We start from the raw sequence: 26,946 nt of genomic DNA on the forward strand, positions 1-26,946 counted from the left end.
TTTGTCAGCATATGCGTCTCCTCAGACAACCCATTTCCCAGTGTTACACAAGAGCCCTCTCGGGGGCCCTGGTGGGCGTCCCCCTTCCTGCAACAAAGCCATCACTGGCTTCCCCCATAATGCAAGCCCTTCTCTTCATCCTGAATAGCATTTTAAAAAATGTTTTCATCTGTTATTTCACAATCGGGTTGCATTTACCGTACATATTCACTGCAATTTACCTTGTTTTAAGGATCTGTAAACAGAAAAAACCAGAATGTTGCTCGTCATCCAGTTACACAAAGGGTTAGGTTGCAACCGACTGCAGTCAGCCTCCAACAGGAAGTCCTGAATCCAGGGAACTCAGGATGGAAAAAATAGGATGAGCATTCTGTGTTTTGGAGTTTGGTCCCAAGATAGTTAAGACGCATATCTAAGGAAGAATTTTGGTGCCTCCAGATTCTTGCACCTTCCCATAAATAGAAAAGCACTAAACTCATTGACTTCATATATCTGGTTTGTGTGTGTGTGTGTGTGTGATTAGCAATAATCTTTTATCAAGATGTATACATTTGCATATATTTTCCAGCCCCAAATTCACATGTATACTGGTGGCTCTTTTCTGCCTCTTCAGAGCCCTTTTTCAGAGCTATTGGAGAGACTTGTCTCCTGGGCACAGTCTTCAGTAATATTCCCAAATAAAACTGAAACTCACTGCTTTTAAGCTGTGATTTTGGTTTTCTAATTTTTTTTTCAATTGATATTTCCTTGAGAGATGTTCTATGGTGGAAGGAAAAGTTCTGTGAACAAACAGGTTAGATAGTACCCCCGAACTTGGACAATCAAAGTGCATACTAATATACTGAAGTTCCTGGGAAGTCTTTTGGTGATTAGAGCCATTTAACTTTAAGATGGCATTTTCCAAACAACTGATTGGACAATGGCTCCCTTTGTTTGGACAACTAATGTCTTTAGTGACTTGAAGAAGTAGTATTCTTTTGAATGGTGTTTGAGAAATTCTGATTTATAACATTAATTATTTTAAAAAGTTATAAAACTCATATATCACATGATTGTATAATCATGTTTTTACTTGAAGAAATTATCTATTTTTGAATTCATGTGTATTTTAAAATGTAATACCCTTACAGTGTTTTTCTTTTCCACTCCAGATATTTCTGATTTTTCATTTTTTTCTGTCTTGATGGCAGAGATCCCAGGACCTGTCTTGCTACAATAGTAAGCTTGTATGGTAATTACAAGAACTAATGATGGAAAATTCACCAGTGGGAATAATAAATGGCATTGTTATGCTCAGAACATTATTTCTATGAGAAAATATGAACTAAGAAAAAATGAATTATTAGGTAGAAAGGCCATTACTTTACATTATTATAGAGGTCATTATTATACATTATATTTACATTTTAAAAAGTGGTACAGAAGAAAGATTTGTAATCAGAAACAGTTTTATACATACAAACCTTAGAATCTTAGCATAGGAAGGGATGTTATCAGAGAAAATTTGATAGGATGTCATACCAACTGAAAAAATATGGAGACACTCATGGCTTTTCGTGGCTAATTCTTTACAGAGTCTGGAAAAGAAACTATCCCAGTGTCACATTTCATAAGATTATAAAGCGTGCTGGAAATTATAAAGAGTTTAGGAACCTCAGAAGCAGTCTTCTTGGGCTTCCCTGGTGGCCCAGTGGTTAAGAATCCGCCTGGCAATGCCGGGGACACTGGCCGGATCTCCCGTCCAGGAAGCTCCCACGCGTCGCGGGACGACTTGGCCCAAAGGCCACAGCTGCTGAGCCTGCACTGCGGAGGCCCGGAGCCGCAGCGGCTGAGCCCACGTCCCAGGGCCTGCGCTCCCCCACGGGGGAGCAGTCTGCACACGGCGGCTAGAGAGTGGTCCCCACTCTCTACAGCTAGCGAAAGGGAAAGCGGAGTCGCTCAGTCGTCCGACTTCTTGCGACCCCACGGACTGTAGCCCGCTCCTCAGTCCATGGAATTTCTCAGTCAAGAATGCTGGAGTGGGTTGCCATTTCCTTCTCCAGGGAATCTTCCTGGCCCAGGGATCGAACCCAGGCCTCCCGCATTGCGGGCACACGCTTTACCCTCTGAGCCACCAGGGAATCCCCCACAAGAGAGCTAGAGAAAGCCTGGGCACAGCAACCAAGACCCAGCGTAGCCAAAAACATAAATAAAAAACAAAAACAACAAAAACCCACAGAAAACCAACCTTCTTACCTCAAAGAAAGGCAGCCCAGCTTCAAAAAAGTTAAGGATTAAAAAAATCCCAGATATTACAAATCAATAATTGCAAATCTGGAGATAAAGATATCCTGACTCGAGGTTTATGATTCATTCTACTATCTAAAAAGTGATTCATAAATTATTCACACTGTTGTTTGTTGTTGTTTAGCCAGTGTCATGTCTGAGTCTTTGCGACCCATGGATTGTAGCCAGGCTCCTCTGTCCATGGGGTTTCCCAGGCAAGAACACCGGAGTGGGTTACCATTTCCTTCTCCAGGGGATCTTCCCGACCCAGGAATTGAACCTGCGTCTCCTGCATTGGTGGGCGGATTCTTTACCACAGACCACCTGGGAAGCCCCCATAAACTATTCATTTGTGCGTATGCGCTCAGTGCTTCCATCGCATCCTACTCTTTGCCACCCCGTGGACTGTAGCCCACCAGGGTCTTCGTCCACGGGATTCTCCAGGTGAGAATACTGGAGTGGGTCACCATGCCCTCCTCCAGGGGATCTTTCCCACCCAGGGACTGAACCCAAATCTCCTGTGTCTCCTGCATTTCAGGCGGGTCCTTTACTGCTGAGCCACCGGGAAAGCCTAAACTATTCAGTTTTATACAAATATGAAGTTATTACTGGAGTGACCTTCGAGCTGTATTATGAAACGGGATTATTCTCTAAGGGGGAAAAAACCTTCACTTCCCTATTTCCACCACTGGACAGCAGGCTGCTGAATAACACACAAAACAGGATTTCACAGGTCTAGAGTGTTTAGGGTCAATGAGAAGAATGGCAAGTTGCAAAGTCACAAGAGATAGGAAGTTATAAACAGCCTGGTGAATTGGGATTTACCCGAGGAGAACGAGGCCATAACTTTCCCCCACTTTACTTCTAAAGCAGTGAGAGCCAGGTCTAACAACTCTTGAACCCTGAGATATAATTTACTTTGGTGATCTCCAATCTGTGCAATGGGTAGAAAATAAGAAACTGATTAAAAGCTTAAAGTTCAAAGGCTGATTGCACAGTGTATTTCTACATCACAGTGTAGCCAATTTGGGAGTCATTTCTCTGAGTATAATGCAAAAAGCAGAAACAGTAAAAGAAAAAACTCAAAAGACTTCAACACAAATCTTTAAAATATCTATGTGTTGGGATTTCGCTGGTGGTACAGAGGTTGAGAATTTGCTTTGCCATGCAGGGGATGCAGGTTTGATCCCTGGTTGGGGACTAAGGTCCAGCAGCAGCTAAGCTTGCAGACCACAACTGGTGAGTTCATGCATCACAACAAAAGATCCAGATGATGCAGCGAAGGCCCTGCATGCTGCAACTGAGACGATGCAGTCAAATCAATCAATCAATATTAAAAATAAATAAAGTGAAACATCTATTTTGAAAGACATCCCACCTCCACCACACAGTGAGACTAAATATTCAATGTTAAAGGAATATTTAAACTGTGGAATATCTGCATGATGTAATGCTGGTTAGTCATTTAAAATATTCGTTTAGATAATTCTTTACATGGGAAATAAAGATACTGATAGATGGAAAAAATGTTACATTATATCAATATATACCATAATATTTTTAGGGAATAATAATAAATAAAAATGAAAAATAATGACACTTATTTACGTCCATAAATCAAAGTTCTTTTTAAAGTTCAGCTTTCTTTTCGTGTTTTCAGAAGTGTTGCTCTAAGCATGTATTATCTCTGAAATTGGAAGACAACAAAACTAAACACTGAACAGAAAGGTTGGTAAGGCAACTCCTTTACCCACTGAGCACCTGCTGTCCAAGCCTTTCTCTTTCTTTTTCTCTCTCCTTCTCCCGGTAGTGGTGGTGACTACCTAATATCTGACGTCCCTGGAGGTGATGGCACTTGGGTGGTGTCTATGAGTTCGCTGTCTAGGTGGTCAGTTTTGCCATTCATGAGTAATAGTACTGAATATAGTTATGATTTTTTGGTTTAAATTTTAATGACTTTTAGTTTTCAGTGTCTAAAATGATATTTTCAAACTGGGGTTTATAGACCACCTTGCATTGATTTGTTAAAAATGCAAATTCTTGGGCTTTTCCCCAGGCTCAATGAATCTGAAATTTTGGAAATAGTGTTCTGGAATTTTCATTTTTAACTAGCTCCTTGAGTTATTTTTATGCATATTGAAATTTGCAAACTGTTGGTAATGGTTGGGATCAAGTGTGAGAAGAACAAGAGTGAAAATATCAAACTAGGGAACACGTTTACAGCCTGAATATTTATCAGACGTCTCATCTGAGCTATTTTTTCCAACAGATGCTTATATATTCAATATTTTTAAAGGCACAAACATATAGTGACCAACTAATGATCATCACTTTAATAACCTAAGTGCTTCCCCACCGGTCATAAAAAATTTGCTACTCTGTAAAAGCACCCAGCATACAGGTGGAAACTGCAGTAAACAAACCAAGAAGCAATGTCTTAAAAAAGCAAAATAAACAAAGCAGCATTTCAGAAACACACTTCACATAGTGGAGGAATAAGTCTGGATTTAGACATTCTCTGTGATTCCTGAAGTCCAATGGCACCTGATGAATTTGAATGCCAGAGGCGCTGACGGCAGGGTGGAGAGCTCAGGTCTTGAACGCTTTCACAGCTGGTTGCAGCTTGACCATGGGCTCCTCTCGGTAGTAACCTTGTGTCCTACGTTGTGAGACTAACGTTTGCAAGGAAACGGGGACCTCCGATTTCAATCCGCAGCGGGTTTCCACAAAATGCTGCAGAGAGAAAATTAGTCACAGACTAACAGTTGGAGGGAAAAGCACTGCCAGGGATACAGTGACGGTGTCCAAGGACGAGAAAGCTATTTCCCTGGAGAGAGAGGCTTATGTGGGAATAACAGATATCAGAGAAGTATCACGTTGTGGAAATGCCTTGAAAGCACAAGTCAATAAATAACCAAGGTTCTGGTCCCTGTTGACTTTTCTGTAGAGTCTTGTTTGAATTAAATATTGCAGCGGGGAAATCCAGAGCATGTTTCAGTAAACAGTTAAGACATTTTGATTTATTCAAGTTAGGAATCAGTCTCTAGGTCACTGGTTTTTGAAATGTTTATGAAAACTGCACAAACTGTCTTGGAATAAACGTTTTGATTTGCGGGCTTTCCCTGGTGGCTCAGTGGTGGAGAATCTGCCCACCAAAGCAGGAGACATGCATTCGACCCCTGGTGCGGGGGGATCCCACGGGCTGCGGGGAGGCAAGCCCCACGGCGGCAACTACTGAGCCTGCGCTCTAGGAGCCCAGGAGCCGCAACGACTGAGCCCACGCGCCCTGAGATGGTGCTTCACGAGGGAAGACTCTGCAATCTCAAGCTTGGCCCCACGGCCGGACAGGCGCCTCCGCGCGCCGCAACTAGAGAAAAGCCCGCTCAGCAACGAAGCGTAATAAATGCACATTAAAAAAACAACAACAAGTTTTGAGTTTTGTTTGTTAAAAAGCTCATTTCAAAGTAGTTTAGCTGTTGAGATATGGCTTTCTTTTCCTACTGATTGTCTTGATACTTGATTACCTGCGGCAGCCGTGAGAACCGCACCTTGAGAACTTCCTACTGGAGGGAACTGATTGACGGATGACCAGACCAGCCGCGCGTTTCCGGACAGGCAGCCTCTCTGGGCCCCGCCGTGGGAGGCGTGCTCGGAGAGACTTAGTCCTGAGAGTCAGCGGATGCTTCTCCGCCGACTTTGTTGTTTGAAGGCAGCTAAATTTGGAAATGTGTTGTGAAACAAGAGATAACACAATCCCTTAAAACCATTTCTTTAGGCTAGCTTTTAGTGAACTATGTAATTATTATGGGGCTTCCCTTGTGGCTCAGATGGTAAAGAGTCTGCCTGCAATGAGACCGGGTTCGATCCCTGGGTCAGGAAGATCCCCTGGAGAAGGAAATGGCAGCCTGGAAAACCCCATGGATGGAGGAGCCTGGTGGGCTACAGGCCATGGGGTCGAAAGAGTTGGCCACGACTGACCAACTTCACTTAGCCAAAAGCGGCTAAATTTGGAGCTAACTAACACAATCCCTTAAAACCATTTATTTTCATGTCAATGTATGGCAAAAACCGCTGCAATATTGTAATTAGCCTCCAACTAATAAAAATAAATGGAAAAGAAAATACATTACAATAGTGATATTTATTGAGCATTTATAATGTTCTAGGTAATTGTTCTAAGTGCTTTACATGAGTGAAGTTATTCACAGCAACCTTACGACATTTGTGATGTTATCATTTCAAATTTATGGATAAAGGTGGGGGAATATGTAAGGTACAGTTCCGGTGAGGCAGAAAAGGAAAGACGACCTCAAGAGAAGTAGGTTACCTTTATTCAGGCAAGGAGGGGCGACAGTCGGCCTAACGACCAGGCTGAGCGCCGAAAGGGATCAGGGAGGCTTCATTCTTAGAGGGAGGTTTGTGGAAGCGATAAGGGAAACGTCAATCAGGCAGGATATTTGAGTATTCCTCTGTTGAGATGATACTTGCAGCTGGGCAGGGGGTGATAAGTCTTCTGGGCGGGTGGAGGGGGTGGTAGGTTTCCGGACTGGGGGAGATAAGTCCCAGATAGATGCAGCTGGCCTGGAGCATCAGGATGGAACTAGAGTTATGCTTTGTTCTCTCCGCAGTTAGACGATTCAGCAAGGGGCCTTTGAGACTGCTGTTCTCTTCTCTAAGCCCAAAAGACTCCTTCAGAATAGACAGGCTAGGTAACTTTGCTAAGGTCGCAGCGTGGGGGAGTGGTGTTAACAGGACTTGAACTTGGAAGTCTACTTTCAGAGCCAAGCTTTGCTGAAGTGGCATCAAGCTGTCATCTGGGGCTGAAGTCATCTCAAGGCTCAGCTGGGGATGGGGGATCTGTTCCCGGGTCTGTCACACAGTTGTCAGCAGGCCCTGGCTCCTTGCTGTTTGATTTTTGGCTGCAGGCTTCCTTCCACGCCACAGGAACTTATCTCATTAGTGAGTTTACAAATGAGATCACACAATATAGTGTTTCTTTTTTATCTTTTTTCCCACCCCCAAATACTAATATATTGTAAATTTTTTCCCCTGTAACTAAACTTATTTTTAATAATAATTTTTAAAGGGTTTGGATACAATTTATCAACTTAAAAATGCAGAATTGTTTTGGGCAAATCATTTAAAATATTATGGAAAACCTGACTTTATCTTCTTTGATTTATGCACTAAAACTTCTCACAGTTGGCTGTTGGCTTCTTTGATTCATTGCTATTTAAAAAAAAAAAAAATTTGTGTTTTTATTTGACAGCAGAGATCTTACCAGCAATTTATTGCTGTATGTTAATGTTTATCTTCTTTTTGTAATTATTTTGAAATTCTACAAAAATGAAATACTCTTTTCCAGTGCTAAATGTAGAGCTATGCAAATTAACAGGAATGACTCACTACTATAGTGGAGGCAAAATATTTAAGGTAATTAAAAATCTCTTGCTGACTTGTCTGAATTATTATGATTGTGTGTGTGTGTGTGTGTGTGTGTGTGTGTGTGTGTGTTGTGATAATGAAAAATAGCCTGCCAGGGGTAGCAGGAATGCTCTTCTCATCTCTTAAATTTCACACAAAGGCATCCTACTTAATGGTTCTTTATTACTGGTTTTATGGAAAGAAAGCTCAGAGAGGAGTTTTGCACTGTTGGCTCCACGCTTCACTGTATATGGGAAATTGACTTAAAAAGCCCCATCCTAGTCCTCATTACAAACACAGACCCTGTACCTTGGGAAACTGGAAGTCAAGAAGATGAACACCTTCATATTGATGTTTCAGGCATGAGTTTATTCTAGAGAAAATTAATCCCAATAAGGGGGCTCTAAAAAGAAGGAAAAGTTGAAAAACAACAAAACTGCAGCTATTAAAAAAAAAAAACCCATCCCAAATGCAGCAAATTCCTCATTTGTATCTGTTAAATATGTCTTTTGATTATATCTTTTTATTCTAAATCTAAAGAGGAGGTTATAGAATTGTAGGGCTTCCCAGTGCGTCATTTTTTGTGACGCCCCTAATTTCTTGTGCTGGTCTCTTTCCTTTAGTGAAGTATACTAAAGACTGACAATAGAAGAGAATACAAAAATTTGTATTTTGTGTGTGTGTTTTTTACCAATATTGTTCATGTAAGAGAGAAATGAATTTTCCCTAAATGATAGTCTAGGTCTTTAATGAGCTTTTATTTTGGTGTAATTCCACATATCCTTTCAATGGCTTCCCATGTGTCTCAATGGTAAAGAATCTGCCTGCCAGTGCAAGAGATGCGGGAGACACAAAGTCAGTCCCTGGGTCGGGAAGATCTCCTGGAGGAGGAAATAGCAACCCACTCCAGTATTCCTGCCTGAAAAATCCCCCGGACAGAGGAACCTGTTGGGCTGCAGTCCACTGGGTTGCAAAGAGTCAGACAAGCACTTTCTCTTAAATCCTTTCAGTGCAATATTCCTTAGGGATTGGTTTCTAATTTGTTGAGTGTATCTTTCACACATCAAGGTGCTTAGTTGAGAATCTCTGTTGCCTAGGATTCCCTGTGCCTTTCTAACCCTACTTTTTGAAAACTGGGTGTAGGAGAGAACCCAGCACTGAGTGATTGGTGCAATGTATTACCTATTGTTTTGAATGTCATAACCAACTATTCAATGAGAATTTGTGACTTGGGGGTAATGAGTGGGAGTTGAGGATGAGGTTGGATTTTTTTTCTTTAGAAACTGCATGTTCAATTTATTTCATCCTCTTCAGAAAACACCACTGGAGCAAACTTTAGCACCAGAACCAGATGTCAGTTAAACACCATCGTCCTTCTTCAACTGGTGTGAGTCTCACAGGAAGCCGTTTATAAGCACTAAACTCATGAACATAAAAAGAAAAGTTCATTTAAAACAAGCCTTACGTCTAAAACTTAACTTCAACGGCTGTCTTACTTCAATTAGGATAAAATATATAATTTAAATAACTATAAATAGTTAATTAATGTGTAAACAGCAAGTGATCCCAAACAATGTTTGCATGGCTTCGAAAACAATGAAGCAATTATGACAACAAAGAGAAATACACACAGGGGACACTGCCGGAGGATGCTATTCTACACAATACCGGTTCTTTCCGAGGGGTTAGATAGGCTACAAGAACACGCAGATGATGTGTGCTTAACATTTTGCATTTCAAAGCTTGGTGAAAACCCATAAAAGTTTTGACTACGTAAGTAGTTAAAATTTTGTCTCCAGGCACGGAATTTATATTTTCAACAACACTTGCAGTTACTAACAATAGTTGGTGCTTTCCAAAAGAGAACTGATGAGTGGTTTCTAATTTACCGTTTTCATTTTGAAAGGGCTTAAAAGCCAGAGATTTTATTAGCCAATTTTCAAGGAAAGTTCAGGCTTAGCAGTAGGCTCTTGATGAAGCTCTCACCGCAGGGCGGCCAGCTCCAAGGACGGACCTCCTCCGGGAGCTGCGGGAGGCTGTCCTGGCGGCCCCGGGCCCGGATTTAGGAGGGCGTTTCCCATGCCCTGGGCCGCCGCTCGCATCCTCAGCTCACAGCTCTGGGCTCCCGGAGCAGCGAGCTCGCTCCTTGAGCAGCCTCTAAAGGCTTTATTTCTCTCCATCAGCGCCCCTTCTTCTCTTTCTCATTCCGCGTCCTTTGGACTTTGGCCTATTCTGCCAATTCATTCAAAAGCCTGAAACGCAAAAGCACAAATTCTTTCCTGGCTAACCGTCAACCTTCTCTCTTTGTCCCCCAGTACTTGGGGAATCCCGTGGGTTCTTTTTCATGAAAAGTCTGTTTATCTGGCACTTAAGCTCCCTCTGCAGGATGGGCTCAATTTCTCTAAACTACACCCCAAGTCAATTTTAGAATTTCCTTCAAAATACAGTTAGTTCTTTCGGGCAAACCCAGGACTAACTGACCCATCACAGATGCTCCCTGTTAAGAGGACTAAGTGTTGTCTGAGAGTGCTCAGTCCTGTCTGACTCTTTTGTGACCCCATGGACTGTAGGCCCCAGGCTCCTCTGTCCATGGGGGTTTCCAGGCAAGCATACTGGAGTGGGTTGCATTTCCTTCTCCAGGGGACCTTTGTGTCTCCTGCTTGGCAGGCAGATTCTTTACCACTGAGCCTCCTGGGAAGCCCAAGGTTAACTGAAATTAGAAAAGAAATGACCACTGAAAGGGCACTAAACTGGGAGACTTGGCCTCCAGCTCTGGCTCTATAACCTGTGAGGGGTGTCTGATCTTCACTGAATTTCACTTCCTGCACATCATTTATATAAACGTTATCAATATAAATCATATAAATCAATATATTGATATATAACCCAAACTTTAATATCATTTATTAAAATACTTATATGCAAACACATAAAAACAATTATGAATGTAAGAATGAAATAGACAAAACAGAAGATTAAATATTATATAAGAACAATTATAACACAATTATATTAATTAATATTCTGTATAATTATTAACATCTGAGCCTCATAGCTCAGTCAGTAAAGAATCCACCTGCAATTCAGGAGACCCTGGTTCGATCCCTGGGTCAGGAAGACCCCCTGGAGAAGGAAATGGCAACCCACTCCAGTATTCTTGCCTGGGAAATCTCATGGACAGAGGAGCCTGGGGGGCTACAGTCCAAGGGGGTTGCAAGAGTCAGACATGACTTAGCAACTAAACCACCACATAATTATTAATACAATCCCCCCCCATAGATTTTATCCTTGTGTTTGCAGAGTATATCACACTTAGTTCTGGACATCTGGTTTTGCCCAGAGTGTTTGCGTCTCACATGCATCACTGGCAGAGTGTAGCTCATGTCTCTTCTGGCTGTAGGAGCTAGCAGAGTGTCAGACACGGACTTGAGTGTGCAACTAACGCCAAAGAGTACAGTGATGTTTTATACTTTAAATATTACAAGCTCTTAGCGCTGAAAAATAATATATTTAAAGTTCATATCATCTTTATATGAGTGAGTTCTGCTTTGGAGACAGGGAAAGTCCTTTAGAGGGAAGCTATACTTTATAGATATAAGTTCGTATGTTCACGTCCCCATTTCACGGACCAGAAGACTGAGGCTCCTACCTTCTCCTCCACTTTGCTCTTACCATCTCTAAATCTACTAGGGTAAGTGGTCAGCGTGGATCAAGGCAGCCTGACGTCGGCAAGGCCTTCTTCCCAGCAAGGACTCCCGGGCCGGGCGCTCTGTCCCACCTGCCTTGCGGTTCCGGCGATAAGTGGGTGGCCGCCCCCTGAGAAGCCAGACCCCGCTCCGTGTCTTGGCCCTGGGTTGCAGCGCCCGCAGGGAGGTGCACGTTCCAGGGCGCCTGCACCAGCCGGGGTGCAGTGAGAGGGCCAAGGCCAAGGCCACTCTGGAGGACCCCGACCCAAGGCCACGCTCAGGATGCAAGCTGCCTGCTTCTGCGCCAAGTCCGAGCGCTGGGGCCTCACCAGGTAAAGCGCAGTGAGCAGCGCCGGCGGAGCGGCTGGGCTGGAGCGGGGCTGAGAAAGGTGACCCGCGGCCCACGGCCTTGCCCTTCCCCTAGACTTGCCAGGACCCTAGTGAAAGTCGCTCGGTCGTGTCCGATTCTCTGCGACCCCATGGACTATACAGTCCATGGAATTCTCCAGGCCAGAATACTGGAGTGGGTAGCCCTTCCCTTCTCCAGGGGATCTTCCCAACCCAGGGATCGAACCGAGGTCTCCCGCATCGCGGGTGGATTATCTACCAGATGAGACGCAAGGGAAGCCAGGACCCTAAGGTCTTCTGATGAAAGGCCCCTGACCTCCCGAAAATCTCGGCCGCTTTGAGATGTAAATGTTCTACAACCCGGGAAAGTCTTTCTCCGGGACTTGGGCCATCCTTTCTTCTGAAATACAAGCATCAAGAAAGAGCCCGGCCTTATCTACCAGTCTCGATGGGAGTCCGGGATCTAGCTCCCAGGTACCCCTCCGCCGTGGCCTCTGCTACTGATAATTTCCTACAAGCTCGCTCCAGCCTTACACTCTCCTGCCATGTGTTTCCACAGCTGAACTCAGCCGTTCTTTCCCAGCACAGCAGTTTTGACCCCTATTGCAGTAGTCTGGAATAAAATATTCTCTGCTCTTTTGGCCAGTGTCTCTTCGAAAAGAGTGGGAGGGCAGAGGAGAGGGAAAGTTATAGACTGAAAGGAAGGAGGAAATGCAAGGAGGACAGGGAGGGAATCCCTGATTTCAGAGTCCAGGGGCAGGAGGATGGTCTCCACCCTCACAGTGCCAGGTAGGGGTGGGGCATAGGGGGATATGGAGAAGGGGGTGTTGTTCACTGGTACAGTCGTGTCCGACTCTGTGTCCCCATGGACTGCAGCACGCCAGGGTTCCCTGTCCTTCACCATCTCCTGGAGCTTGCTCAAACTCATGTCCATTGAGTAGAGTCAGTGATGCCATCCAACCATCTCATCCTCTGTCGTCCCCTGCTCCTTCTGCCTTCAGTCTTTCCCAGCATCAGGGTCTTTTCTAATGAGTCAGCTCTTCGAATCAGGTGGTCAAAGTATTGGAGTTTCAGCTTCAGCATCAATAAACGAATAGTCCTTCCAATGAATATTCAGGACTGATTTCCTTTATGATGGACTGGTTGGATCTCCGTGCAGTCCAAGGGACTCTCAAGAGTCTCTCTAACACCACAGTTCAAAAGCATCAATTCTTCAGTGCTCAGCTTTCTTTATAGTCCAACTCTCACATCCATACTTAACTACTGGAAAAACCATAGCCTTGACTAGATGGACCTTTGTTGGCAAAGTAACGTCTCTGCTTTTTAATATGCTGTCTAGGTTGGTCATACCTTTTCTTCCAAGAAGCAAGTGTCTTTTCATTTCATAGCTGCAGTCACCATCCGCAGTGGCATCGAGAAGGACCTTGCTTTGGATACACTGGGGCTGGGGTATGTGAAGGATCTTCTGTTACATTCTATTAAAGTAATAAAAACAGAGCTTTGACTCTAGACTTGAGATCCACTCCTGTCTTTTCTATTGTGCGTCTTTGGGAATGTTCCTTAGCCTTTCTCCTTGTTCAGTTTCCACTCTGTAAAATGGGAATAATAACAAATACCTTCCTCATAAGAATGGACTGTAAAAAAGGCAGGACACCAAAGTATTGGTTCCTTTGAACTGTGGTGCTAGAGAAGACTCCTGAAAGTCCCTTGAATAGCAAAGACATCAAACCAGTCACTCTTAATGGAAAACAATTCTGAATACTTGTTGGAAGGACTGATTCTAAACCTGAAGCTCCACTATTTTGGTCATCTGAGGTGTGGTTTTTCCAGTGGCCATGTATGGATGTGAGAGTTGGACTGTGAAGAAATCTGAGTGCTGAAGAATTGATGCTTTTGAACTGTGGTGTTGGAGAAGGCTCTTGAGAGTCCCTTGGACTGCAAGGAGATCCAACCCGTCCATCCTAGAGGAGATCAGTCCTGAGTATTCATTGGAAGGATTGATGCTGAAGCTGAAACTCCAGTACTTTGGAGTTGCAAAGAGTTGACTCATTGGAAAAGACCCTGATGCTGGAAGGGATTGGGGGCAGGAGGAGAAGGGGACGACAGAAGATGAGATGGTTGGATGGCATCACCGACTTGATGGACATGAGTTTGGGTAAACTCCGGGAGTTGGTGATGGACAGGGAGGCCTGGCGTGCTGTGATTCACGGGGTTGCAAAGAGACACGACGGAGCGACTGAACTGACTGACTGATTGAGGTGAACAGCCAACTCATTGGAGAAGTCCCTGATGCTAGGAAAGATTGAGGGCAGAGGAGATGGCTAGATGGCATCACCAACTCAATGAACTTGGGCAAGCTCCGGGAGATGGTGATGGACAGGGAGGCCTGGCGTGCTGCAGGCCACGGGGTCACAAAGAGTCGGACTCGACTGAGCGACTGAACTGAACTGAACTGAACTGAAGGGAGACATAAGATGTAACTGACATGTAAGTAATAAGCAAGGAAGGCCAGCCAGTTGGTTGGCCTGAGAAGGAGTTTCCTGAGCGCCCTGGGTTGGCCAAGCGGAGGAAGGTCGTCACGGAATCCTCTCCATTCGGCAGCATTTGGTGGGACACAGGTGTGGATGGCCCAACTGGATTCTAACCCTGGGGTTATTTGGTCGCTTCTTCACAGTATTCTGACCAGAGTCTATGCAGAGCCATTTCCTGCCCTCCATGGGAAGTTCTGGAACAAAGATGACTTGATGATTAGTCTAGTATCCACTAAGCCTAGGGAGGAACTAAGTTGGCTGATGCAAGTGAACTCGAATCAAAAGGGACGTGGGATCTTGCCAAATGGTTGGGTCACATCTCTGGTCATCTGTAGCCGGGGGAGCTCTGGTCTAGTCTTTATCTACCCTTGTAACTCAGCTCCTTCCAGTATGAAAGGGTCATAAAAGGAGAGGATCTCAACACTGGAAGGACTTTAGAGACTAACTCAAGGCTCTTCTTTAACCAGTGGGGAGTTGAGCCCCAGAGGATTAAGTGACTTGTCCAAGTTGGTGGCAGAATGAGGTCTAGAAAACAACTGTCTTTCTTCTCCATTGTGAGCCCGCAGTGAGAGATAGATGACAGAATTTAAGTCTGACTATATTCACTTTCTTCTTGGGAATTCATTACAATTGCTTCTGTCAAATTGGTATTATTGTCTTTTCCATTTTTTTTTTTAAGTCATGTTCAGAAGATTCCCAGTTTGTGGCAGCTGAAGTTAAAGTAATAATTTATTTCCTGTAGTCTCTGAGATGATGACCTACAAAACTACCTTTGGGGCTGCTTTGCGGGAGAGCAGGGATGGAGGGTGGAAGTGCAGGAGGTGGAATGGCCTTGTAGATGCATTCTCCCATGCCTGATTCCTTTCTTAATGTTTTCAAAACACAAGTGAAAATTGGAAATAATAAGCATTCAGTGAATGGGTCTCTCATTCAACATTTATTGCTGTCCCCTCTGTGTCAGGCGCTGCACAAGATATAGCCACCCAAGTCATAAAAATAGTCACCATCCTCATAAAAATAGTCACCATCCATGGCCATCAGCGGCTCACAAGGAAGGCCACAGCTTCCAACTTGTTATGGAACATTTGTTTTCTAAAACCATTTATTTCCACAACTCTAAATTTTGGCTTAAAGCTTACTATTTCTTCCAATGCCAAATTGCTAGCATTTTGTTTTTTCAAATTGTTGATATATAAAAGCCTGTAACAGTGTTGAGTAAAGCTTCTTTTATTTGAGTAAGAGTGTGGCTCCTCAGAAATAGTAATTTCTGATAGCTGATGATTAATCCCATGAGCAAATGAATTTTCCTGCAGTTTTGAGGGCAGAGTGATAAATTAGTATTTGCAAAATGCTTTCTTCCACATTAGAGGTAATGTGTTCATCTGCAGACCAACCGAATTTGAAATGCCTGTGATTATCTTCAAAATCACACTGGGAGTGCATGCGAATAAAAATAAGAGTTGGCAAGAGAAGAAGGGGCAGAATCCATTTAAGATTGCTAAATTGCTATCTGTTTTGATAAGGTAATTGGCTAGAAAATTAAATGCACTGTATAGAACAAAGCTATTTCCTGTAAGCTGCTACAGCCAAATGTCATTTTTATTCAGCAAGCACAGGAATACAGGGAATAAGTAAGTGGATCAAACCAAAAAGAAATTAGAGGAAGAATAAATTCAGCAAAAAGAAATAAGATTACTTAAAGTACAGGTTGATATCTGCATTTGAATCTTTGGTACTGAGTATGTGTCTAAAAAAATTATCTTTTCCTTGTACCCTCCTTGAATACACTTCGTTTGTTGAAATCCTTACTTGAGAGAAGTTTTAATAAAGTGGGAAAAGCACCAAATTATGATGCAGGTAAAGACCCCTGGGTTTTAGTCCCCACTCCACAGCTTAACCAATCAGCTAACCTGATCTTCAAATGGCTTCATTGCTAAAATGAGAGATTGGATGAAATCATTCTCTAATATTCTTTCCAGCTGTAAAATCATGACTCTAAGTCAAGCGCTTTCTCAACATTTCTTAAATAAAGACAGAAGATTAAATTCTGATAGGATTCTTAAATTTACACAGACATTGACACAGATAATTCAAGTTGAAGAGCCCTAGCCTTTGAAATTCATTTGACTTCCTGGTCTTTCTGAGAAATGATTACACGTTACGGGCACACAAAATTCTGTTGGCTCCCTGAATCTTGCAGGTGCAGGGGAGTCAGGGAAACAATGACAGCTGCTGGCTGCAGGGAGGTCCCGATACCACCCCCACCCATCTTCTGAAAGCTGCCCTTTCAATAGCATAACCACGTTGGCTTTCTCAGTGGTCATCAACTAAGGAGCATCTCTGGGCAAGAACTTGAGCGAGATACGAGGTGTTCCTGGGACTGAGAGCTCACAGTCAAGCAACCCGAGGAAGCCTACTGCTTGCACCCTGCCTCCTGATACTGTTTCCTCCCTCTTTGGAAAAGTTACAAATAGGACCAAGTTTCTTTTTCATTTTCTCCACCTGGTTTGGTGGGTGCTGTTGCAGAATGATAAAAATAAGAGTTGGAAGGAGGAGAGAAAATGGTAGATGGAGGTCCCAAAATTCTTCAAGGAAAACTTGGAGCAGTGCCTTTGAAGGAATTAGATTTAAATTTCATCTATTGAAACTGTATAGCCTTGGGAAATTACTTAGCTTTTTAATATTGCCCAGCAGGGATTTTATTGGATAAAATTTTAAAAAAAATCCTAGCACATAATAAATGTGTAATAAATGGTAGCTATTGTTATTAAGATTGTTTGTCTTTCAACCAACTAATTACTTTTTATCCCTTGCCTCCATTTCAAGAGGATTTGGGGGAATTTTTTAAAATAATGAACACAACTAAGGAAACTGGATGTGGGGGTGTAAAGCTAGAAAAATTGATGTAAAACATTGAATTAAATCATTTTGAAAATCATCACTTGAAAGGATAGCAGATTTATTTGACTTTGCTTCCAACAGATATGATATCAAGACTTGTATTGGGACTGGCAGTTTCAGGAGGTGGTCAGGGTGGAGCCAAGGACCACCAAGAAACCTTTTGCAATAAAAGTGATGGAAACCAGAATGAGAGAAGGCAGGGAGGTGTGTGAGTCTGAGTTGCCTGTCCTATGGGGGTTTGGCCACAGTTCCATCATCCAGCTCCTGGAGATCTTTGGGGCCGGAGATCAAGTTTACGTGATGATGGGGTTGGCTCTAGAAAGGGAGTTCTTTGATTGACTCATCTCTCAGGGATCCTTTACAGAGCAGGATGCCGTCAGAATCCCCCACGTGGTTGCTGATGGCATGAGGTATGTGCATGCGTTGAGAATAACTCAACAGAGACCTAAAGCCTGAAAAGCTCTTACACAATCACCCAGGAGTAGACTCACACATTTTAATCACAGACGTTGATTTGGGACACTCTAGGAACAAAGGGGGTGACTGGACAGTGAGGATGCTCTGTGGACCCCAGAGTACATAGCTCCTGAAGTTTTGCTGAGAAAATCTTATACCAGCAGAGTTGACACGTGGATTTTTGGTCTAATCGAGTATGTGTTACTTGGCAGATCCCTGTCTTTTAACGATGAAAGCCATGTGAGGCTTTCTAGGAAGATTCTGAAAGGCAGAGAGTTATACAGGAGAGGTGAGAGCTAAGAGCTCAGTGTCTTCCTATGGACTTGGTCTTGAATAGATCTTCTTTTTAAAAGAAATTAATTTGCTTTATTTGGGGTTGTACGGGGTCTTTGTTGGTGCGTGCGGGCTCTCAAGCCTGCTCAGGGTGCAGGCTTCTTCCTGAGGAGGCTTCTCGTCGTGCGGAGCACAGCCTCGAGGTGCATGGGTTTCAGTAGCTGCCGCCCGTGGGCTCAGTCGTCGTGATTTGTGGGCTCCAGAGCTCAGGTTCAGTAGCTGTGGTGTGTGGGCTTAGCTACCGTGCGGCATGTGGGATCTTCCCGAGCCAGGGCTTGAACCTGTGTCCCTGCATTGGCAGGTAGTTGAACAGAGTTCCTCAGTTTCCACACTATTGGCATTTGCAGCAGGATGGTTCTTTACCGGAGTCGGGTGGGGAGGGGTGCGGGGTATGGCCGTCCTGCTGAAACAGGAAACAGACAGAGCTGGGCTCCGTCTCCGCCCAGGCTGCGAACATCAGGCTACACGCGTGGTCACCCTCCCAGCGGACTCCGAACTTGGCGCCCGAGGTCTATAGAAGTGGCATACCAATGGGAAACCAGACCCCCGGACGGAAGAGCCTCGGGAGTTGAGCTTGGACTCTCCCTTGCCATTTAGTTGAGCTTGGACTCTCCCTTGCCATTCTTTTAAGAGTACGCCAATTATCTCTGTAACAGAACAAAGCGGTAAACTCCATTGTGTTTATCGGGATATGACCACAGGCCTATTGCTAAATACCCACTGTTTATCTGGTCTTGTGACACATGGCTTAACTCTGATCGTATCTCTCTTTTACCTTGTCCAGACTAGTTTCAGGGAATTTGGAGAGGTGGCTTTGAGCAAGTACACTTAGGGTATATAAGGTTTTCACAAAAGCTGGTCGGGGTCCTTGGCTAAGAGGAGGCTCTGCCTTGGGCCCACTGGTATAACTAACTGCACTCCACTATCTGCATTGTCCTTCTGAGTGAGTTTGTTTCTCTGAACACATGGTTACAACACTGTGTGCAGTAGGATGCTAAGCCTACCAACTAGGTACCAGGAGATACACCAGCAGTCTGGTAGATACTGGTATCCAATAGCTACACTAGATACACACCTTCCCCCAAGTTGTGACAATTAACATTGTCCTCAGACATTCTTAAATGGCCTCTATGGGGCAAAAATCACCCCAATTGAAAGCCATGTTTCAAGGTAGCAAAGGGCCTCAGTGACGGCGCTGTCTGTGGCTAGCACATAGCAGTGACAATCAAGTAGGGAAGTGAGTTTGCTACGTCTTCAGTCATCGTGCAAAGCCTGAGCCCGGTGTAGACTAATGCATACCTGGAGGCTCAGAGTGATGCTTGGATGTTTGGTGAGACATTTATCTGCCTTGATTCTAGAGGATCCAAGCCCTTTGTGAGATGTGGTGTTTTCTCAGTCAAATGTTTAACCTTGCAGTTTGTGTAGAATATTCATCCATTGTTTAAACTCAGAACTCCCAGTGCTTAGGAATGCATTAACGCTTCTGTTGGTTTGTTTAGGGAAGGAAAGCTGCCAATTCCTCTGTGTGGGAAGCCTGACAAAACAGGAGATTTACTTCTTATTGAGCAAGTGACCAAATTTGTTTTATGTTTAGTGATGAAAGGACTTTTTTTTTTCTCATACGGAAAAGTATTGATAGTTTAATCGTACATACTTAAAGTGTAACATCTATAGGTATAACATCTTAAGCAAAATTAAAAGTTAAATAACAAATTGAAAAATATTATTTTCTATCCTCTTGCAGATTTAATGTCTTATTGCACATGTATATGTTTGAATACAAATTGGTAATTGAGAACTGAGATTTACACAGGGAGGTAGGAAAGGATGGAAAGAATTCACACACAATGCAAATCATGAGACGCTTTAAAAAAACATCTAGCATCACTAATGCCCAAATAAATGCAAATGAAGACAACCTTATCTTTTCTTTGTCTTTCAAATTGATACAAATTAAGAAAAAAAAAGCTCTAATTTACTCATTGATGTTATGAGTACTAAGAGATTAGCCTTCTTATCCACTGTTGGTATGGGATGAATTGTTACAGATTTCTTGAAAAGTAGTTTGAAAGATACATTTAGAATGGAGACTGCAGCCATGAAATTAAAAGACGGTTGTTCCTTAGAAGGAAAGCTATGACAAACCTAGGCATCGTATTAAAAATCAGAGACATCATTTTGCTGACAAAGGTTCATGTAGTCAAAGCTATGGTTTTTCCAGTAGTCATGTATGGATGTGAGAGCTGGGCCATATAGAAGGCTGAGCGCCAAAGAATTGTTGCTTTTGAATTGTGATGTTGGAGAAGGCTCTTGAGAGTCCCTTTGATTAATTTGCATATATTGAAGAATCCTTGCATTCTTGTTGTAAATTCCACTTGATCATGTTGTATGATCCTTTAAATACGTTCTTGGATTTTGTTTGCTAGTATCTTCTTGAGGATATTTGTGTCTATGTTCATCAGTGATATTGGCCTGTGATTTTTTCACTTTTTGTGGCATTTTTGTCTGGATTTGGTATCAGGGTGATGGTTGCCTCAGAAAATATTTGAGAGTGTTCTTCCTTCTGCAACTTTTGGAAGAGTTTGAGCATGATAGGTATTATCTCTTCTCAAAATGTTTTATAGAATTCACCTGTGAAGCCATCTGGTCCTAGACTTTTTTGTTGGAAGATTTTAAATTACAGTTTCAATTTCAATGCTTGTGAACTATCTGCTTATATTTTTTAATTCTTTCTGGTTCAGTCTTAGAAGATTGTACCTTTCCAAGAATTTGTTCATTTCTTTCAGGTTGTCAGTTTTATTGGCGTATAGTTGCTTGTAGTAGTCTCTTATGATCCTTTGTATTTCCATGGTGTCAGTTATGATTTCTCCTTTTTCATTTCTAATTTTATTGAGTTCTCTCCCTTTTTTCTTGAAGAGTCTGGCTAAGGGTTTATCAATTGTGTTTATCATCTCAAAAACTAACTTTTACTTTTATTGATCTTTGATATTGTTTTCTTCATTTCTATTTCATTTATTTCTGCTCTGAACTTTATGATTTCTTTCTTTCTACTGACTTTGGGTTTTCTTTGTTCTTCTTTCTCTGGTTGCTTTAGGTGTAAGTTTGGATTGTTTAGTTGAGGTTTTTCTTGTTTCTTGAGGTGAGATGGAATTGACATAAACTTCCCTCTTAGAACTGCTTTTTTATCCCATAGGTTTTGGGTTATCATGTTTTCATTGACATTTGTTTCTATGTATTTCTGTATTTCTTTAGTTCTTTAATTTCTGCAGTAATTAGTTGGTTATTTAGCTACACACTGTCTAGTCTCCATGTATTTGTGTGTTTTTTTTTTAAAGATTTCTTTCCTGTAATTGATTTCCAATTTCATAGCATTGTAGTCAGAAAAGATGATTGATAAAATTTCCATTTTCTTAAATTTTCCAAGGCTTGCTTGATTTGTGACCCCAAATGTGGTCTATCCTGAAGAATTGAGAAAAAAGTTTATTCTGCTGCTTTGGGGCAGAATGTCCTATAAATATCAATTAAATCTACCTGGTCTATTGTGTTATTTAAAGCTTGTGTTTATTTATTTTCTGTCTAGATGATCTGTGAATGGGTGTAAGTGGGCTATTAAAGTCCCACACTACTATCGTGTTACTGTCAATTTCTTCTTTTATGGTTGTTAGCACTTGCCTTATGTATTCAGGGCGGCTGGATGGCATCACCGACTCGATGGGCATGAGTTTGCGTAAACTCCGGGAGTTTGTGATGGACAGGGAGGCCTGGCGTGCTGTGATTCATGGAGTCGCCAAGAGTCGGACACAACTGAGCGACTGAACTGAACTGAACTGATGTTGGGTGCGTAAATGTGTATGCTTGTTACATCTTCTTGGATTGATCCCTTTTCAAACATAGTTTAATTTTCACTTTTTTTCTGGCTGTGCGGAGTCTCTGCTGCGGCACGGGCCTTTCTCTAGCTGCAGCGCACGGGCTCCCCGCCTCAGCGGCCTCTCTCGTTGCGGAGCACGGGCCTCAGGGCGCCGGGGTTTCAGGAGCCGCAGTGCGTGAGCGCAGTCGCTGCAGCTCCGGGCTCCAGAGCGCAGGCTCCGCGGTTGTGACGTCCAGGCCTAGTTGCTCCACGCACGTGGGCTCCTCCCGGTTCGGGATCTGTGTCTCCTGCACGGGCAGGCAGATCCTTTGCCACCGAGCCGTCGGGAACGCCCTGCCCAGCCCTTTTAGCTTCAGTGCTTTCTTTATAAGTCAAGAACTGAAAGCATCCTTCCTTCATGTCAAGAGCCTCTTAAACTTAGAAAGATATCCTCTCTCTGAGCTCCGTGTGGGATCAATTGGCTCTTTCTCTATTTTTTAAATGAGATGTCACCTATAATTAACTTGTGAATGTCTGTTTGCTTTTTCTAGGGTTTACAAGTGCCCCAACAGATAGAGCATTCTGACTTAGTCAAAGCTTGACTTTGAGTGGTTTCAGTTTTGGCAAATATGAGACACAATTTGAAGTCTTCTTTGAATATTGGCAAGAGACAAACCTTAAATATCTATGATATAAAGATGATGTACAAGATCTCTTGCTTTTTGAAATAAGGAAGAACAATTTTGCTCTATTATTAACAATGTTATGTAGAGTTAATCGGTACCTTGGAACATATTTACATAAAATTTAATTGCAAAGCTCAAGTGAAATCCTACCAAAACTACAGGCTAATGTTCAAAGAAGGAAGGAAACTGTTAGAGGGTTATCATCAGTAGAAATTTTAATAAAAACTACTGTTTTTGAGGAAATTAATGCTACTTGAGTCCTCCTAGTGCAAAGATATGAATGATAGCTTAACCATCTACTTTAAAAAATGACTGTTTGTAGTTTTATGAAAACTTATAATTAAATCCATCAATAATTACCCTCTACTTTTAGAAGTTCTTTGATTTATTGAGTTTCAACATCAATTATAATCCTTATATTTTTTTCTTCCTGTTTTATCGAGGTCTCATTGACATAACAGCATTATATGAGTTTAAGACATCCAGCATAATTATTTGACTTACACGTATCATGAAATGATTATCACAATAAGTTTAGTGAACATCCATCATCTCATATAGATACAAAGTAAAAGAAAAAAATTTTTTCCTTGTGCTGAGGACTCTTAGGATTTACTCTTTTAAACAACTTTCACATATAACATACATCAGGATTACTTATTTAATCTTGTTGTACATCCTCAATATGTATTGATCTCATAACTAGAATGTTCTGCCTTTTGACCACCTTCATCCAGTCCCTCTTCTGCCCTCCCACCTGCCTCTGGTATCCAGAAATCTGCTCTCTCTTTCTATAGTTTGTTTTTAAAGTATAATTGTCCTACGACAATGTGTTAGCTCCTAGTGCACAATATAGCAATTTGATATTTCTGTGCATCAGAAAATGATCACCCCTACGATCTTTAAAATTTAAGATGTCTCATCTAGAATTTTAGGTACTGTATCTATATTGTGTCCATGTATGCTTGTAATGTCTGGGTTTTTAATTATGATTTAAAATAATAATTCTCTGTGAGAATGCCTCAAAGGAACCAAGAAATATGAAAGCTTTGACTAGTCATGGGACTATTGTTCATTTATAAACTAGTTACTTAGCTTTTGGAAAGCAGCTATACTAACCACTGTGTGACCAATGCCTCAGTCAGATGTTGTGTATTTTTTAAGCTGCCCAGGGAGCTCAGTGGGAAAGAATCTGCCTGCCAATGCCAGAGCTGCAGGAGATATGAGTTGAATTCCTGGGTCAGGAAGATCCCCTGGAGAAGGAAATGGAAACCCACTGCAGTTTTCTTGCCTGGAGAATCCCATGGACAAAGGAGCCTGGCGGATACAGTCCATGGGATCGCAGAGTCGGACACGATCAAGCGGTTGAGCACACACCCCATCTTCTGTACAAGCTGCTACTTTGACTTTATTAACTGGTGTTCATTAAAGGAGAGAATGAATGTGAGAATCTGGAAGGTAGGACTCTGTTGTCCTTGAAGGGGAGGCTGGGAATCTCCATGGAGACGCTGGGGCTCCAAGTCTGGGAGAATGAAGGAGACTGCAGGATACAAAGCCGTGGGTAAACCCTAGGTAAGAGAACCTTGTGCAAAGGATTTAATTTGGGAGCTGATGCAGAAAATCAGAGATGAAAGTGGGGCCTGTTTGTCAGAACGAGGAAGGAGGGCAGTCGTGGGTGGGGTGGAGGACAGAGCCGGTGAATGGAGCATGCAGAGGGGCCAGGGGTAGCTGGCAGACTCTGCAGGACAGCACGCCTGCGGGGCCCTCTGCAGGGCAGGCCTCTCAGAAGGCCCTGCACTAGGTCACACTGAAAGAGAAATATTCATCAGCAAATCGGAAAGCAGAACACTACAGTCATTCTCTCTAAACTTTTCTGTTTAGAGGCAAAAGAGTAAAGACATGAATGGAACATGCACCATTGCTCCTGTGGTTCAGCTTCTCAGTCGTGTCCGACTCCATGAGACCCCATGGACCGCAGCATGCCAGGCCTCCCTGTCCCTCACCGTCTCCCGGAGTTTACTCAAAGTCCTGTCCATCGAGTCAGTGATGCCATCCAACTGTCTCATCCTCTGTCGCCCCCTTCTCCTCCTGCCTCCAATCTCTCCCAGGAATCTTTCCCATTGCTCTCAATTTCTTTTATTTCTCCAAAGCTAATAGTGCAATTTCTAATACCGAGTTTCAGTTTTCTGCCTTCTTTGTTGTTGTTTTGTACAGTTAGCTAGTTTCTGTTACAGATGACAGAAATAGGCACAGATAAAGAAAGGGACAAGAAAGGAGAAAAAGGCCCAAACTGTTCATGAGTATTACAGTGTACTTGTAACTAACTGGATGAGCCTGGAATAAAAGGAAAGGGCAGTCTTTGTCTTTACATGGTTCATTACCTCTTCACACAGAATGCTGTTTTTATTTTTAGTTTTGAGGGCACATATTTGTCACAGTAATAGTAGTGGAATAGGTCTGAGAACTTTCGGACAATTTTCATCTTCTAGTCCTCTAAATGTTGTTAGTGAAATGTATCTATAAAAGAGTCACATGGTGATTTAACAGTAACTAGAACAAGAGCAATAGCAATCGAGGTAATATTTTATACTTTGAAAATCATTTCTCACATACCTTATTACTTTGATCCTAACAGCAAATCTTTTTTTTTTTCCTTTTTGGATGTTTCTTATGTATTTACCTGCATCGGGTCTCAGTTGTGGCATGCGAGATCTTCCCTGCATGACGTGAGACCCTTCTTTGCAGCGCACAGACTCTCCCGTGGGGGCACCCGGGCTCCAGAGCTCTCCGGTCAGTAGTTACAGCGTGTGGGCTTACCTGCTCTGCGGCAGGTGGGACCTTAGTTCCCAGACCAGGGATCGAACCTGCATCTCCTGCATTGCAAGGCAGATTCTTAACCACTGGACCCCCAGGGACGTCCCCTAAAGGCAACCTTATGAAAGAGAGCTGGTGATCCCACTTTTCTATTGCAGAAACCGAGATCTCGCGATTCCGAGTTGAGTGTGGCCACCCAGCCTCTCTGATCCAGACCCACTGACCTCCGTCCCCAGCTCTTTCCGTGTGATGGCGGTTGACAAGGTTGACAAGACAGTTGACGGCATTGTCTTCCTGAGGCTGAGGAGAAACGCTGGATGGGGATTTTCAATCCGAAGAGTGGATATGGCCAACTCTCGGAGGAGAAATGATGCAGACAGCCTCAGTGGCTGTTATGTGGGTGTGAAAGCTGCTGACGGGACTGGATGACCTCACCAGATGACAGAGCTCCAGAGGAGGAATCTGATTAAACCTGTGGTCCCAGGAACTGATCGTTTTGTGTCACATTACACTAGTCAAAAAGTTTGAGCATGCACGCTGTTTTCATGCATTTCTAGAATATATACATGTATGCATATTAATCTGTTTTGTACTTTATGAAACATAGGCAAAAATAAAATTTAGATTAAGAAGATAAAAATATAGTAGGCGTTCTAGCATTTTCCCCCTTTTACTTGCTGTTTTCTAATATGCAACATGAAATCGTCTTCCATATACTCTCCAGCTGTTCTTTATGGCTCAGGGATTCTGTAATTTATAACTTGTGTTTGAATAATGAGCTTTGTCTGAAGAATTTTTGTCCAGGACATCAGTTAACCTTATTTTCTGCATTTTCAATGTATATTCATTTGGTCATTTTAATGAGCTCTCCATAAGTCTCATTGCACATATTTTGTATTCTTTCCAGCTTTCAGTGGCTTGTCTCATTAAATGTTCCACTAAAGACAAATGATTTAACTTTAAGTAGCCTTGAACCCAAATAAATATGTATGGATTCAGGACCAAATAAACGTCTAGTCAGAATCAGAGGATGTGCCATCATGAGTGTCAGCCACTGACATGTTTGGTCTAGACTTGCAGGGTTTATGTTTGACTTTCCCTGTGTTTGAGTATTTGGCAAACACATTCATTTATTTTAAGAATTTTACTTTGGGGAAAAATATTTCTCACAGGTCATCTATCTAAATAAACAGAGGGGGAAGAAAAGAAAAATAATTCTTTTACTGGTTTCTTTGATCCAAATTTTCAGAATGGTAAGAGATTGGAGGATGTAATGTTTATGTACGGAATTTGAGTTTTTTTCCCCCCACAAGAACAAAGACAATAGTTTGTAGGGATTCCCTTATTTATCCTGAGATCTACAATAAAAAAAAAATACACATCAACTAGAAATTGTTGTTTGAGATATAGCAAATATATGGACAGTCTCCCCAATCTCTCTCCTTTGTAGATGAGGAGGGATACAAAAATCATAGTATTTTTTTTTTTCCTAGATACATGCTGCGCATTGGTAGGTAACACAGAATAGGAGTTTGAGAAAAAGCAACTGCCCTTTTGTCCCCGTTCTCAGAAAAGTCACTGTGATTTTCTGCCATTGCACTGAAGTGCAAAAGCTGTAGACTTTGCCAGAATATACGCCTGAAACCTCAAATAGC

General features: G+C 42.6%; 1 protein-coding gene across 1 annotated transcript; it reads left to right on the plus strand.

Moving 5' to 3' along the window:
• The first annotated feature begins 12,071 nt into the window (after positions 1 to 12,071).
• PSKH2 (protein serine kinase H2) lies at positions 12,072 to 25,514 on the plus strand. Its single transcript, XM_070476879.1, is given in 8 exon segments — positions 12,072 to 12,197; positions 13,063 to 13,172; positions 17,237 to 17,271; positions 17,274 to 17,590; positions 17,592 to 17,721; positions 17,724 to 17,900; positions 21,901 to 22,167; positions 25,450 to 25,514. Coding segments are annotated over 8 exon segments (1,227 nt in total).
• The last annotated feature ends 1,432 nt before the right edge of the window (positions 25,515 to 26,946 follow it).

The sequence above is a fragment of the Odocoileus virginianus genome, chromosome 15 (genome assembly GCF_023699985.2).
Source record: "Odocoileus virginianus isolate 20LAN1187 ecotype Illinois chromosome 15, Ovbor_1.2, whole genome shotgun sequence".
In the NCBI taxonomy this organism is placed as follows: Eukaryota; Metazoa; Chordata; class Mammalia; order Artiodactyla; family Cervidae; genus Odocoileus; species Odocoileus virginianus.